The sequence below is a fragment of the Lutjanus erythropterus genome, chromosome 11, assembly GCF_056507025.1.
Source record: "Lutjanus erythropterus isolate fLutEry1 chromosome 11, fLutEry1.hap2, whole genome shotgun sequence".
Lineage (NCBI taxonomy): Eukaryota > Metazoa > Chordata > Actinopteri > Lutjaniformes > Lutjanidae > Lutjanus > Lutjanus erythropterus.
In genome coordinates, this window is record NC_139327.1 from 15,124,294 (window position 1) to 15,137,721 (window position 13,428).

General features: G+C 40.7%; 1 protein-coding gene across 11 annotated transcripts in view; it reads left to right on the forward strand.

The window, feature by feature from the left end:
• The window catches only part of LOC146318764 (RNA-binding protein Musashi homolog 2), a 351,568-nt gene that overhangs the window by 261,166 nt on the left and 76,974 nt on the right, over positions 1 to 13,428 (forward strand). For all 11 annotated transcript variants that reach the window (XM_084730906.1, XM_084730905.1, XM_084730904.1 and 8 more), the window contains one exon: positions 11,714 to 11,828. In XM_084730906.1, the coding sequence (XP_084587032.1) occupies positions 11,714 to 11,828 (115 nt within the window). The remainder of the gene's footprint in view (positions 1 to 11,713; positions 11,829 to 13,428) is intronic.

Here is a 13,428-nt window from a genome sequence, read left to right on the forward strand (position 1 = left end):
TTTTAAAAGAGAGTGTTCTCAAGGATGAAGAACATCCAGGGTTCTCTGTACCATAATGTGAAAGAGTTCTTGGTAAAACCCTTTGGGTGGGTTCTAGACAAAACCTGTTACGTGCCACAGTGTGTGTTGCTTGCTGTTCTCTCCTGTGCCCAGGTACTGCCCCTCCCCCTCCCCCTCCTTGCAGCGGCAGTGATTGGCAGCAGCTGCAGTCAATCTGCAATCAGGGTTTGGTGTTTAAAAGCAGGGAGACTGCAGCTGAACAGGGCCAGTGGGCTGTTCAACAAACTTAAGTCTGCATGTCTGCAGTCTAGTCTTCCTGTGGCAGGCCAGACTGCTTGTTGTCTTTTGTGTATTATGCATCTTTCTAGCCTCCCTTGTTAGCAAGGACACTCGTTGTCTCCTCTTGTGCTTGCAAAGGCATTTGTGTTCTATGTGTTATCTGATTTAGTATTTTAAGTTTGTTTGCCCTGTTGTTACTCTGTCTTCACTTCTTCCTTTTTCCATGGTTACTTTTAATTATTATTACACCCTTCATCCCGTAGCTCAAACTTTGTGATCATAACATTTGAGGGCTCATCCAGGATACTAAAAGAGGAGCCTGGGAAACCATAACATTGTGTAGGCAAGTGTTTCTTTCTGTTGAGGTTGTCTATTTGTTGTCACAGTAAGTGTTAGTGCCTGGATGTCCATTGTTCAGTCTACATGCCTGAGTGTGTTCAGCTTCCTCGGTGTGTCAGACGAGTATCCAGCTAGGCTGTTTGTTTTTTTTAGCTTTTATATAAATCTTTGGAAAATAAAAAGATTCTCATTAGAGCCCCATAAGTGGGTTCTAGATACAGCTTTTGGAGGAAATAAAAGTTCTCAGTAGAACCACATAGGTGGGATTTAGAGAAATCTTAGGAATATAAGATAGATAAGGGTTCTTGGTAGGACCCCTTGTGTGGGTTCTAGATAAAACCTTTAGAGTAAAAAAAGATTCTCAGTAGATAAAACCTTTGGAATATACTGTGAAAGGGTTCTCTGTTGAACCTGATAAAACCTCCAGATAGGGTTCTGGGTGGAACATTACATCATAGAAAGGTTCTCTGTAGAACCTCTTATATGGTTCTTTTCCATCAATGTGGAACAGGCCCAATTCCAGTTAAGCACCTGGTTTTGAACCGTTGTGAGCACTTTCACCAAAAATAAACTAGTTTGAAATCCGAAGAGTTGATTCCTAGCTGGAACAAAAAATAGCAGGTTTTCCTTGGGAACCAAAGTGGGCTTGTCATGTTCTACAGGTTGTTGTGCATTATGCAGCGCCTTCTATTGAAGACACCCTTATTACAATGGTTCCAAAACTGGTGGAAACGCAGGCTGGTTCTTTAGATAGTACCAAGGTGCCAAGGATCTTTAACAGAACCAGGTCAAGAGCCAGAGCTAATTTGATGGAAAAGGACACTCATAGGAGGTTTTGTGGGAAACCTTTTACAAATAGTTATATCTATAACCCTTTACATTTAGTTCTTGGTGTAACTCTCTGAAAGGGTTCCAAGTGGAACCTCTAAAAGGGTTCTCCTATGGGGACAAGCTGAAGAACCCTTGATTGCTCTAGTTAGCACCTTTATTTCCAACGGTGTCTGAATGTCTATATCATTCTGTAGTAAGGCAGCTCCTTAATACAGCGAAGGAAAGGTGAATTCCATTTTCTAAGACAGGAGTCCCTCTATCACTCCCCACCCTGCCGTTATGCATGCGCAGCTAATTCATAATAATACCTATCAAGTATTGGCTGTGATGAGCGAGCAGTGTGCCATTAAAATGGACTCACATTGGTTTTAGTCAAGTGCTTCAAGGTAATGTTCTTTAATGTGTCATTTTTAATATTCAACAGTAGCGAATGATCACAACAGGAGGGAGGAATTTTCTGTTAGTCGTCAATTTCTCACTGTGTCTTCCTGACATGACCAACCAATTACTGCACTGAGGAGGAGAATGAGCTCTGACTCTCTGAGTCGCTAAAGAAAAGACTAATGCAGGCAGACATTTATACATCAGACTTAATATATAGATACAGATGTACTCTGCACATTGTGTTAGTATAAACAGAATTACAGGTCACAGCATAACCCATTCATTATTATAGATACAGCTTTTGTTTTTATGCCTCCATCTGTCCGTCCCATTCTTGTGACCATGATATCTCAAGAGGGAATTTTGTCAAACTTAAAATATAACAAGATTTTGGTGGTCAGAGGTCAAAGGTCAAGGTCACTGTGACCTATTTGTCACATTCTTGCCATACCTCAGGAACGCCTTGAGGAAATTTTATTACATTAGGCACAAATGTCCACTTGGACTCAATGATGAATTAATTAGATTTTCTTTGTCAGAGGTCAAGGGTCAAGGTCACTGTCACCTCACATTCACCTAATTGATATTAACCAAGACAAAAAGTCTTTCTTTTTGTTCATACCAAGTTGTCGTGACAAAGACATTAACAGGTTATGCTGTCTTGGTCAATACCAAGTTATCATAACAAAGGCATGCTTGTCTTGATTAAGTCAAGTTGTCATAAAGAAGATATCTCAAAAAGAAAACAACAGAAATTACCATAGTCATGAACATTCATATAGACTCCTTCACGTTCAGGACAGGTGTCATGACATAGTTATGACAGTGTAATGACAGTCTTATGGACATTCATTTGACTAAAGTCTTACCGCCTTTTTAATCATCTCTATCTCTAATTTAGTAGCAGTGCACATCGTTTAACATCCTTTGATCAATCTGCAGATGTTATCCTTTTAGCTGTGATAAAGGTTCATATTATCAGTAGCTTGTGGCCTGTAAGCTATGTCTATAAGCAGTGGGTTGTCTGTGATCAGCTAACCAAACATAATTACTTTTAATTAAACCCACCTTCTGAGATCGTGAGTGCCAGCTGTACCAGTTCTGCTGGTGTGTGTCAAACCTGCAAACCAATCAGTTGCGCTGCCGATGAACATTAAAATTTACAGCCCTCAAACTAGGGCCATGAAGTCAAGTGTGCGTGCGCGCGTGTGTATTTGTGTGCTCGTGTCTGTGTGCATGGTATTTACCTAGGTCTAATATATAAATCAGCCCTGAACAGACTTGGTTATAGCCATTGACTAAAGTCGCTATCAGCTGTTATTTCAAAGAGGTTTTCTAAAGAGAGAAACTTTAAGTGGGTTGTTGAAAATGTCTTTGAAAATATTTTTTTTTTAAAGAGTGGAAATCTTTAACAGTGTTTGAACATCAAGTGCCTTAATAAGGAAGTAGGACCACCCTTCGGAGGAGTTTCAGTCCCTCACGGAGCGCTGCCTTACAAGTTCTGGACTGTAAGTAATTGGATGTTTACCCTTCATTGAAGGAGGAAAGCTTTGAGGGATGAAGGAGGTGGAAATCCATTGCACACTCTGCACTCCAGGATGTTCCATAAAATCTCGATGATGTTCAGATCTGCTGATTGAGGAAGTGATGGAAGCCATTTGACATAACCTGATGATCATGGCATTACTTTTGAATGTGTCTCTCAGTGTGTCTGAAGACAATATCATTTTAGAATATAGAAACAAGTCAAGTGAGCAGTTTTGGCACCACAGGGAGCACCTGGTCCTTAAAGTGACCTCATATTCCTTTGCTTTTACATAACCATGCAGAGATATCATCAGACATAATGACTCCTGTGAGATTGCTGGCCATTGAAGGCATCATTTTGCTTTATCTAAAACTTATACTACTGTTATGATACCTTTACCATTACTGTTTTTTATTGACTATGGATACAAGGCATTCATGATGATAGGTCTGCTGTAAATATCCACCTTATAAAATACATGACATACAGTTTTTGTTTTGACTGGTTCATGGAGGTCATAAAGTGACACTCAAACCAATATCTTCCTTCTGTGTATCAGACACTGACACCGATGGAGGCTTGGAATATTTGTATTTGGAGAGCAGATGTTCTCAGGCCGTATTCACAAAACACCTAAATGCTAAAAGTGGATCCTAAATATAACGGACTCGTAAGCCCTAACTTTAGTTTTTTGGTCTTAGAGTAAATCACAAAGCATTTTAGCTCTAAACGTAGGTCTGAAGTCTGAGAGAAGATAGAGGTAATCCAGAGGACTCCTAAATCATTAAGACCTGTTCACAATTAATGTGCCTTGTCATGCCAGGGTTTTTAAAATTACCCAGTAAAGCATATTTTGATGGTGGTGAGTTAATAAATGTTTGACACAGACCGGTCACCTTATAATCCAGTGACAGTAGACATAGTGACAAAGCAGTGACATAGTCATTCCCACCCCTTCTCCTGGTTTAGGAGATCTCTCTGTGCTTGCTTTTGCTACTTCTACTTTGTTTTCCCACTGCATGTAGTACTCCCTCAATGAATGTGGTGCTGATCATCATAGTGATGCTGTTCCCACAGTTTGAAAATAACAAACACATAGTGCCTTGGTCTTGAGAAGCTGCAGTCTTTATTCACGAACTGTAACTACACTGTACATTTACTGCCAGGCTGACAACTGCACTGCTCACCTTTTCCTCTGCTTCACTGCCTTCATCATCACTCAGTGTAGTGCTCTTTCTCCCCCTCAGCCACACACTGACCATGCACACAGTCATCCTGAATGGTACCAAAAGTTCCTAACTACAAGTTTTCTCTAGTAGAAAAAGAGACATTGCCATTGAATTGTTTAAATGTACTTTTTTTTTCTTTTCAAGCACCACAAGCTGAGTGATCTCATCTATTCTCATTTTATTTGAGAGAAGGGAGATATCTCTATGACTGATGTCTCCAAGACTTGACAACTCACAACAAAACAATCTAGATGGATGAATAGCACTATGTTAAAGGAAAAAATGTGATTTTTATTTTTCGATGAACTGTCCCTTTAAACTTTTGGCACCATTTAGGACGACTCCTAGTGTTAACTACATTCACAATTCCTTATATATGACCCTGTCAAGTATGCACACAAGCACATGCCCTTCTTAGCTCTTTAGAGTGCATGTCTCCTGTTCTTTCATTGGTCCAAACATCTCTATTCACTAGATTCTCTTTTACTAGACTTTTTTCACATATGACACTGCCGAGGGATTTAGCTTAAATCAAAAAATATAGCTTGAAATTGGTCATCAGTCATTCTGTTCTTTAAATAAACCACTTGTTAAAAGGTTGAGAGAAGCCTTTTTCTTAAGTGAATAACCCCTCACCATCATGCCTGATATTGTGCATTCAGAGCCGTGACATTTCTTAACTATCCAGTCTATGTGTTTTGACTGTTCGGCTGGGAGTGGGAGCTGGAGTAAATGAATCACACTGTTTCCTTTATTCAGTCTGCCAGTCTACTGATGGAATCCATTCACTAGTGAAGCTAATAGTAGCCACACGCTTCCTCCCCCTCTACACACACACACACACACACACACACACACACACACACACACACACACACACACACCACACCCACAACACTCATCCCTGAAGGACAGCCATTGCCAGTCCATCCCACCCACGCCCTCCCGTTATTACCTACAAGGTTAATATGTATAGGAGATGTATTGAAAAGGTCATAACTGGAGCATTTCTGTGCTCTGTATCAGAGGGTTTGTACATGAAAACAAAGGCAGTTGTTTGCTTTAATCTTCGTCAGTGGGCTGTATTACTACACTGATCAAGTAGTGCTTGTCAGGTCCTGCAAGTGCAGGTTGCCATATGTTTGTGTACATATGTGCATCTCATAATTTTAATGTCAGGCTTGGTTACTGGCAGATGGAGATATATTTTGAGAACAACAACCTCAAAAAAGACACAAATCCTGATTTCATTACCGGAACAAGACAGCAGCAGAACAAAATGAAATATTTTGCCATGACACTGAAATATTTGTGTTTTTATGATGGAAGTGATGTGGAATTTATCACCTTTTTTATTGTTTGTCTGTCTTACCCTGGATTTTAAAAGCTTAAACAGGGACAGAGGCTGTAAATTAGCTTCAGCAAGATGCTGTCTTTAGTGTCTACTACAACTCTTGAAGTTTTTTTTTAGATTAAACAGTGTTTACCTTGTACTATCATAGCAGAAATATGTAAGCATTCAAAAATGAGTCCTGCAGTCCAAATAATCAATTGGAGCATAAACAGTATATTAAATAGTTTGAATCCCAGTTTAATATACAAGCTATTGTTGAAGTGAGTTGTTTCCCCCGGCCCTCTCATTCCCAGGCTCAAAGGCGAGCACAATATTATATTTTGACAATGACTAGTGACAAGTCCTACACAAGTTGAATTTAGGACTGCCTGTCTTACTGCCTGCCAAACTTAATTAGGATATTACTCAATTTAACCACTATAAACATCTACTCCCTCTAAAAGACTATTAATGATTTCTTATGACTCATAAACAGACAGCAACTCATTCTGCAAACATTCAGCATTAATTTTAACTCTAATAAATGTGAAATGGGCAAACAAAATCAGACATTACAGTCTAGAATGGAAATCTCAAAGGAGAACATTCTGGCTGCACCGTTGTTGTATTTCAACAGAACATGTTTCTTTAATCTCTGATGACATATCATGGTGACTTTATGATTTAGTGCTGTAAATATATTACATATTTGCCCTTTAAATCAAAACTGTAATGTGGTAAATTTGAGCATCAGCAATGACCTCAGATCCCTTTTTTTATTTTGTCACGCTGGACTTTCCAAGCACGAGTACCCACTGGCTCCTGTATGTCAACATCTGTCTTCTTACACCACACAGCGTTTCGGGGTCATTTCCTGTTGTTTCTTTGGATTACTTTTTACTCCTGACAAACTGGGCTGCAGGTTGCTTGGACAAGATCCAAGGTCCACTTTTTTAAAAGCAGCTGTATACACTGTGCTGGTGTCTGAATGATGGCTCTGATTGCTGAAACTAAAACAGTAAAAAAGTTTCCAGTTGTTCTAATTGAACAGTCCAAGCAATCACAAACACTATTTCATGTAACTTACAGATAAGATTAATTTAAACTTTTTAAAGAGTGCGTGCCCTGCTGTTTGGTTTTCTGTTTTCCTTCCCCTCTGACTTTATATTGGGAGTGACACAAATCTCAAAGATAAGCTATCAACTGCAGTATATCAGTGCAGTGCAGTGGGAGGAAACATCTCGATATATGTTGAAAGCACAGAGGTTGAGGTAACCATACCTTGTCAACACTGTGTGGCAGGAATCACTTCAACAGTCAGCTGTCTTTCATACTGTATATCTGTGTGTGTGTGTGTCTATTTGTGCATGAGTATGTGTGTTTGAGGCACTCAGATCTAATGGGTGCTCTTTCCACACAAAATGTTGTTACCATGCTGGTAGTGAAGGCAAGGCAGGTTAAAGCCACTGGAAACCCAAATCCACAATAGCCTTCTAACAGTGTGATTTATGCTCTTATGCACTTAACTGTAAACATCCAAACGAAAAAAAAAGAATTGCAAATTAGTTTTCCAAAAATACTAATTCAAAATATTGTCATAAGTTTTTGTACACTGTCCTGATATTGGCTTTAAATCAGGCATGGTTATTTATTACATAAATTATGCACTTCATTTCTGGGAACCAAAAATAAAAAAAGATGAGTGGGCTCAGTAGAGTGCAGATCCCTGCCAGGCGCTAGATGGTGAAGCACCTACTGCAATGCCACCACAACTGCTACATACAACAAGCAGAATTTTGCAAAGTTGACATGAACTCCACATATGTTGTCCCGAGCTGACACAAGATTTCAGACTGAAGCAGCGGCTGGTTAATAAAAGCGAGAAGTCAGTTGTCAATGGTCGTATAAAACAGAGCAGCCAAAAAGCAGAATTGCTGCCTTGCATACATTCATGTCTGTCCAGACTCCTGTAATGTACATAGTGAAGACTTTAATATGGAGATTATCATCATATTTACCTGTAACTGACATGTATGATTCCAGTGAATCATTGCTGTTGTCACTTAGAGACTATTTTACAGAGGAATACAGAGGACTGTGCATATAAATTCTTGAGTTATAGCCAAAAGTGTGTTTGGTTAGGTCAGTGTGACCTTGACCTTTGAACTTTCACCACCAAAATCCAATCAGTCTATCCTTAAATCCAAGTGTACGTTTGTGCCAACATTTTAGAGATTCCCTCCAAGAGTTCCTGAGATATTGCATTCACAAGAATGGGATGACACAGAAGTTCGTCAGCCTGTCCCACCCAAACACATGCGACAAAACCTGTCTGCTCCCTCTTAATTGAACTCTTTGAGTTTGAGACAACTCAGCAACTGGGAGCGGAAGTTATATTGCTCCTGACTTCTTTGACAAAAACATTAATTTCTCCTTGCAGAACAAGGGGTTGCTGATCTCGTGCTGCCTCAACCCACAGCGTGTTATGTTAGGTGACTTTAGTTCCTCATCTGAAAAGGGCTGTCTGACGGCAAACTTAAGTAGAAATATGGATATAACTGGTCTAGATTTTGGAGGTGGATACCATAGTTTTTGCTGCTGCCCCCGTCCACAGCAGTATGTTTCTTAGCTTCCATGCGATACTCCTGAGGGAGATGTCAATCAAAACATGATCGGTCACACCAACACAGTCTTGCAAAGTGGTCTAAATTGTTTTTGGAACAAGGCTGTCTAACAAGAATGAATGTTTATTTTCTCTGAGATTTTTTGTGGGTGCTTAATGACTCACTCAACTTTGATATCATATATGCATTTTTACTACTTAAAGCCACATTTCCAGAGGCGTTAAAGGGTCTCTTTTCTTGACAAACACCTCCATTCACAACGTGTAAATGGTGAATCATAATACTTTTCATAACATCAAGAGTCCTGGAAACCAGTCATAATCCAGGAAACTCCTTACAGTTCAAATGACAGCTTGTAAATTTGATGTTTTCTTGCAGTTCATGTCGCATAAAGGTTCAGTCTGTAAAAATTTCCACACTGCAAGATTTGAATCCCTGCACTCACAACAGCTTAACCTTTGCGGTGCTTCATTGTCAGGCTCTGAATTGTCTTGCTGTCCTCTCTGTTCTCCTCTCTTTGACTTTAGTTCACTCTTGAAAGCTCCTGCCTCCCTCCCTCACACACACACACACACACACACACACACACACACACACACACACACACACACACACACACACACACACACACACACACACACACACACTCCTGTGTGTTTGAAGCAGGTGAACACCCACGCACTCACACCAGCACAGATCCTGGCTCCTGGCTGGTTTTAAATCCATGACAAGGAGCCCTCTCTCTGAATATCAAAGACCAGCATCTGAGAGCATGTAGGTATGACTCACACCCGGGTCCTGTCTTACTCCCAGCAGGCAACTGAGCGTCCAACTCGCTGGATGTGGCAGGGGCTACCGGAGGACGCCGATCAGACAATGTCACGTCTGTGGTGCGGGCAGAGCTCGGCAGCGTTTGTCGTATAGCCATGTGAACATGTGAAAATCCCAGCAGTGTGCTGAGATTTCTAACAGACCCATTTGTCCCACCCAGTTCCTACTTCCACGCTGGGGGTCATTCCCTGACGATGAGAGCGCCTCTGCTCTCTTCAGCACAATGTCAAAGCATCGCAGGCGAGCAAGGAGGGCAAAGTAGCTGTGACAGCTGCAAAGTGGCTGAGGGAACTGTGTACTTTAGTTGGTCTGCTTCAAATGAAAGGGCTGCTAACAGCAACAAATCACAGCTCTGCAACGCAGCAACTTTCCCTCTGTGATAGAAACCTTTTTCATTAGCGTTCCCTCTTTACATTTTGAGCTTTCTGCTGGATATACACAGCTTGTTACACTATTCATTTAACACAGCACCTGCGTACAGACGTGAAGTTTTACTTCAGTTTGGCAACTTGCAAACAGCACGCCGCATCTGCCATCGTGCATGTATGAGTTTGTGTGTTTGTGAATAGTAATGTGCACCGCTGGCCTGTCAAGAGTTGCGAGCCTATTTGTATGGATGCCGGGCCGTACCTTGGTTGAGGTGTACACAGCACTGGCGCAGTAGCCTGTCTTGTGCAGCAGGCCAGGATGACATGTGAATCGCAGCAGCCGAGAAAGCCCTGCTTAAGTGGAGGCAGTAGGGAGAAGCAGGCGAGAGCCAGGAGGCAAACAGACAAACAGATGGACAGGCTGATGCCAAGCAGGCAGTGGAGCAAATAGATTGTGCAGCATGGTGAACAGACTCAGCCTACCAAAGAACAACCAACAGACACAAGACCATGCCACCCTTGTCAGCCGATTGCGCTTCTCTATAATTCATCGAGATAGGATAGATATGTGGTAAATAGGGCTCTCATCTTCCTCCTTCTCCTCATCTGCCCCTGTCACATCCCTCATTTGATATGTGTTATGTAGGAGGAGGGGATGTCAGTCTTGCAAGATGGGAAATGAACAAACCTGTATGTGTGAGAAGTGGAGTGAGAGAAGAGAAATGCAGGAGAGAGATGAGTGCTGCAGGTGGAATTGGACTGTGGGGCACCGGGGACTACAGCCCAGCAGACACACACAAATACACAGAGCACAAATGGAACCAGAGACACAAAAAAATAACCATATTCAGTTTAAAAACACATTTTTTGACAGCTTCAGATTTTAAACACACTTCACTGGAAAAACTCAAGTTGGAGAAGAAATCTGTAATATATTTACTGTGTTAAATCATAAAATGACCATGATATATCATCTGGGATTAAGAAAGCATGCTGAAGTTAAATACTGGCTTCTCCAACATCAACATCACAGCCAGCAAGTGCTCATTTGAAATTTCCATCCCAGGCCGAAATATGTAATGTTTTTGTTTGCCCGTTTCACATTTATTCGTTAAAATTCACCCCAAACGTTCTCCAAGCTAGCTAGTGTTTTTAAAAAGAGTAGTTTATTTACTATTAAATTGAGCAATAGATTAATGGAGTCTGGCAGGCAACTCCAGAGTGTGTATTTTCAGAGCAGTGGGCTTCTGTGTTCGGGATAACGGGGGTTAACTTTGCATTGATGGACAACTGACAGTTATAAACAGCTGATCAACTTACAGTGGAGAACTAGTTGTCATTTGTCAGTGTAACATATAATGTCTGTGGAGGAGACAGGAGTACCATCTTTGGCTTCAGCTCGCTGTTTGGACTGCAGTACTCATCTTCGAACGCAAGGGACTTGCATATTTCTCCTTTAAATGAAACAAACAACAGTAAATGAATAGGGAGTCTGTCAAGAGAGATGATTGCTTTTGAGATTTTTCTGTCTTCGGATTAAACAAAGAAGCTGGACATACTGCCACGCAGTGGGACTGTGGTAATGGCATTGCAGAACAGAGCTTCTCCTACCTTGATGTCTCAGAAACTCTTGGAAAGAATTAAGCTTGTATTTCCCTGAGGCATTGGGCACATGCTCACTGGAGCAACAACCTTTGCTTTAATGCAGGAGGAGCATGATTGTAAGTTTTCCTTGGAGACTTTCCTCTAAAATGTGAGGTGCTCAGATTGACTCAGTCTTGTTTTTCTCTATGGAAAACATCTAGCGCTGTGCAAGTCAAATAGAAAACCACCTTAAAGAGCTGAGACAGCCCTGTCAGATCTGTCTGCTTGTGTACCCTACACAGTCTAATGGTTTGTCTCTGTGTGTGTTTGTCTCTGTGTGTGTGTGTACATGTGCATATGTGTGTGTTTGTCTGTCTACATAGGTAGAATGTAAGAAGGCCCAGCCCAAGGAGGTGATGTTCCCACCAGGTACACGAGGGCGAGCCAGGGGTCTGCCCTACACCATGGATGCCTTCATGCTGGGGATGGGCATGCTGAGTGAGTCTAACACAAATCCACATTCACAATAACACACACACACACATGCAAATACACAAACAAGTGATCTACATGCATCCTTCATATCAGGCCGTTTTTAGAAGGACAAGATTTCAAAAAAGTAAAGTGCCAAGGGGCCAGATTTTTACCTCTCCTGACTTGTAAAATTGAGAATTTAAATGTGCAAAACAAGGCACCTTTTATTTTTTCTCTGCGTATTATTAGTCATCAGGATTGGAAAAGAAACAGTATTAACAAGGTAGAGAAAAAATAATTCACCTTTGTAATCCTAGATTAGAAGTAGCTTGTTGTTTTAATAAACACAAATGTGGCATTTAACATCTTTTTTCCCTCTGCTTAAACAGCTTCAGTTAGGCCTAAAACTTCTTAATAAAATAAATATCTCTGTCCTCAACAAAATACATAACCAAAGAATGGGATAATTAGCCCCTCTCATTTATTTATACTTCTGTTTCATATTTTTAAATGATCAAAGATTGTTAAAGTGCTGTTTTTGGTCCAGGGGCTGACAGTTGAGCAGGCCTGCTTTGTAGGTTTGAAATAATGCAGTAAATGTACACTGTAAAATGAATGTACTGTACAAAGTTCAATCAATTCATAAACTCTTTCTTTAAGTTTTTAAATATACATGATCAGCATATTAGCAGACTTCCCAGCATGCATTGTTTAAGAGTTAAAAATTTCCTTTATAGTTTTCAGTTCTTGTCCCCTTATACTCAAATTGTCTCAAATTTAATAAATTCACTGGGAGCAGTTTCACATTTTGTCTTTGTGCCAATGCTGCAACCAAGTTCTTTGTGTGAAATGAAGAACTGATTTATCAAACTAAGAAAATTTAAAAAGAAATTTATTTGTAATGTTTATCAGTGGCTGAAGATTTGTTGGATCGACTAAATACCTTAAGCTTATTGAACATGTTTTCTGAAGAACGACTGAATTAATATCAAGTTTGTTTGACTAAAAAAGTTTGTTTGAATCATTACGAAAAATTACCTCAATTCGTCTTTTCAAATTCAGTCAACTTAAAGATTTGAGGCAGCCCAGGCAATAGCTTTTTAAATGAAAACAAATGGTTTATTTTTGCAGTGAAGCAACTCTTTAGGTATACAATTCTCAGTTTTTAGCATCTTTTAGGGGGAAGGGGACAGTGGAAGAGTCAGGCATGCTCACCATTCAGTCATCAGTTTCTGCCTTCTAAAAAATCAACTTATGCAAACTCTCATCTAGATAGCCCCATTAGGTGGGCGCTGCCCCTAATTAGGCCGCTTCAAGGTGTGCCACCAGTGGCCACTGTGGTCTATTTCTGGTTGAGTCTGGTACAGGCAGCCCCTGGGCATATAGGAGCAGACCAGCACATTATCAGGCTAAATGAAGAGGAAAATTGGTGTAATGTCATATTAAGGATTCATCACTGTGCCCCCCTTAATGGGTAATGAAGGGGACACACATGTCAGGGAGAGATCTCATCTACAGGGACCTCAGCTGCTGGCCCACCCCTCTTCATTACCATCCAGCCCATGCCTGTGGCCCTTTTTATTTAACACTATTGCACTCTCCCCCTCCCTTCCTCCCTACCCGC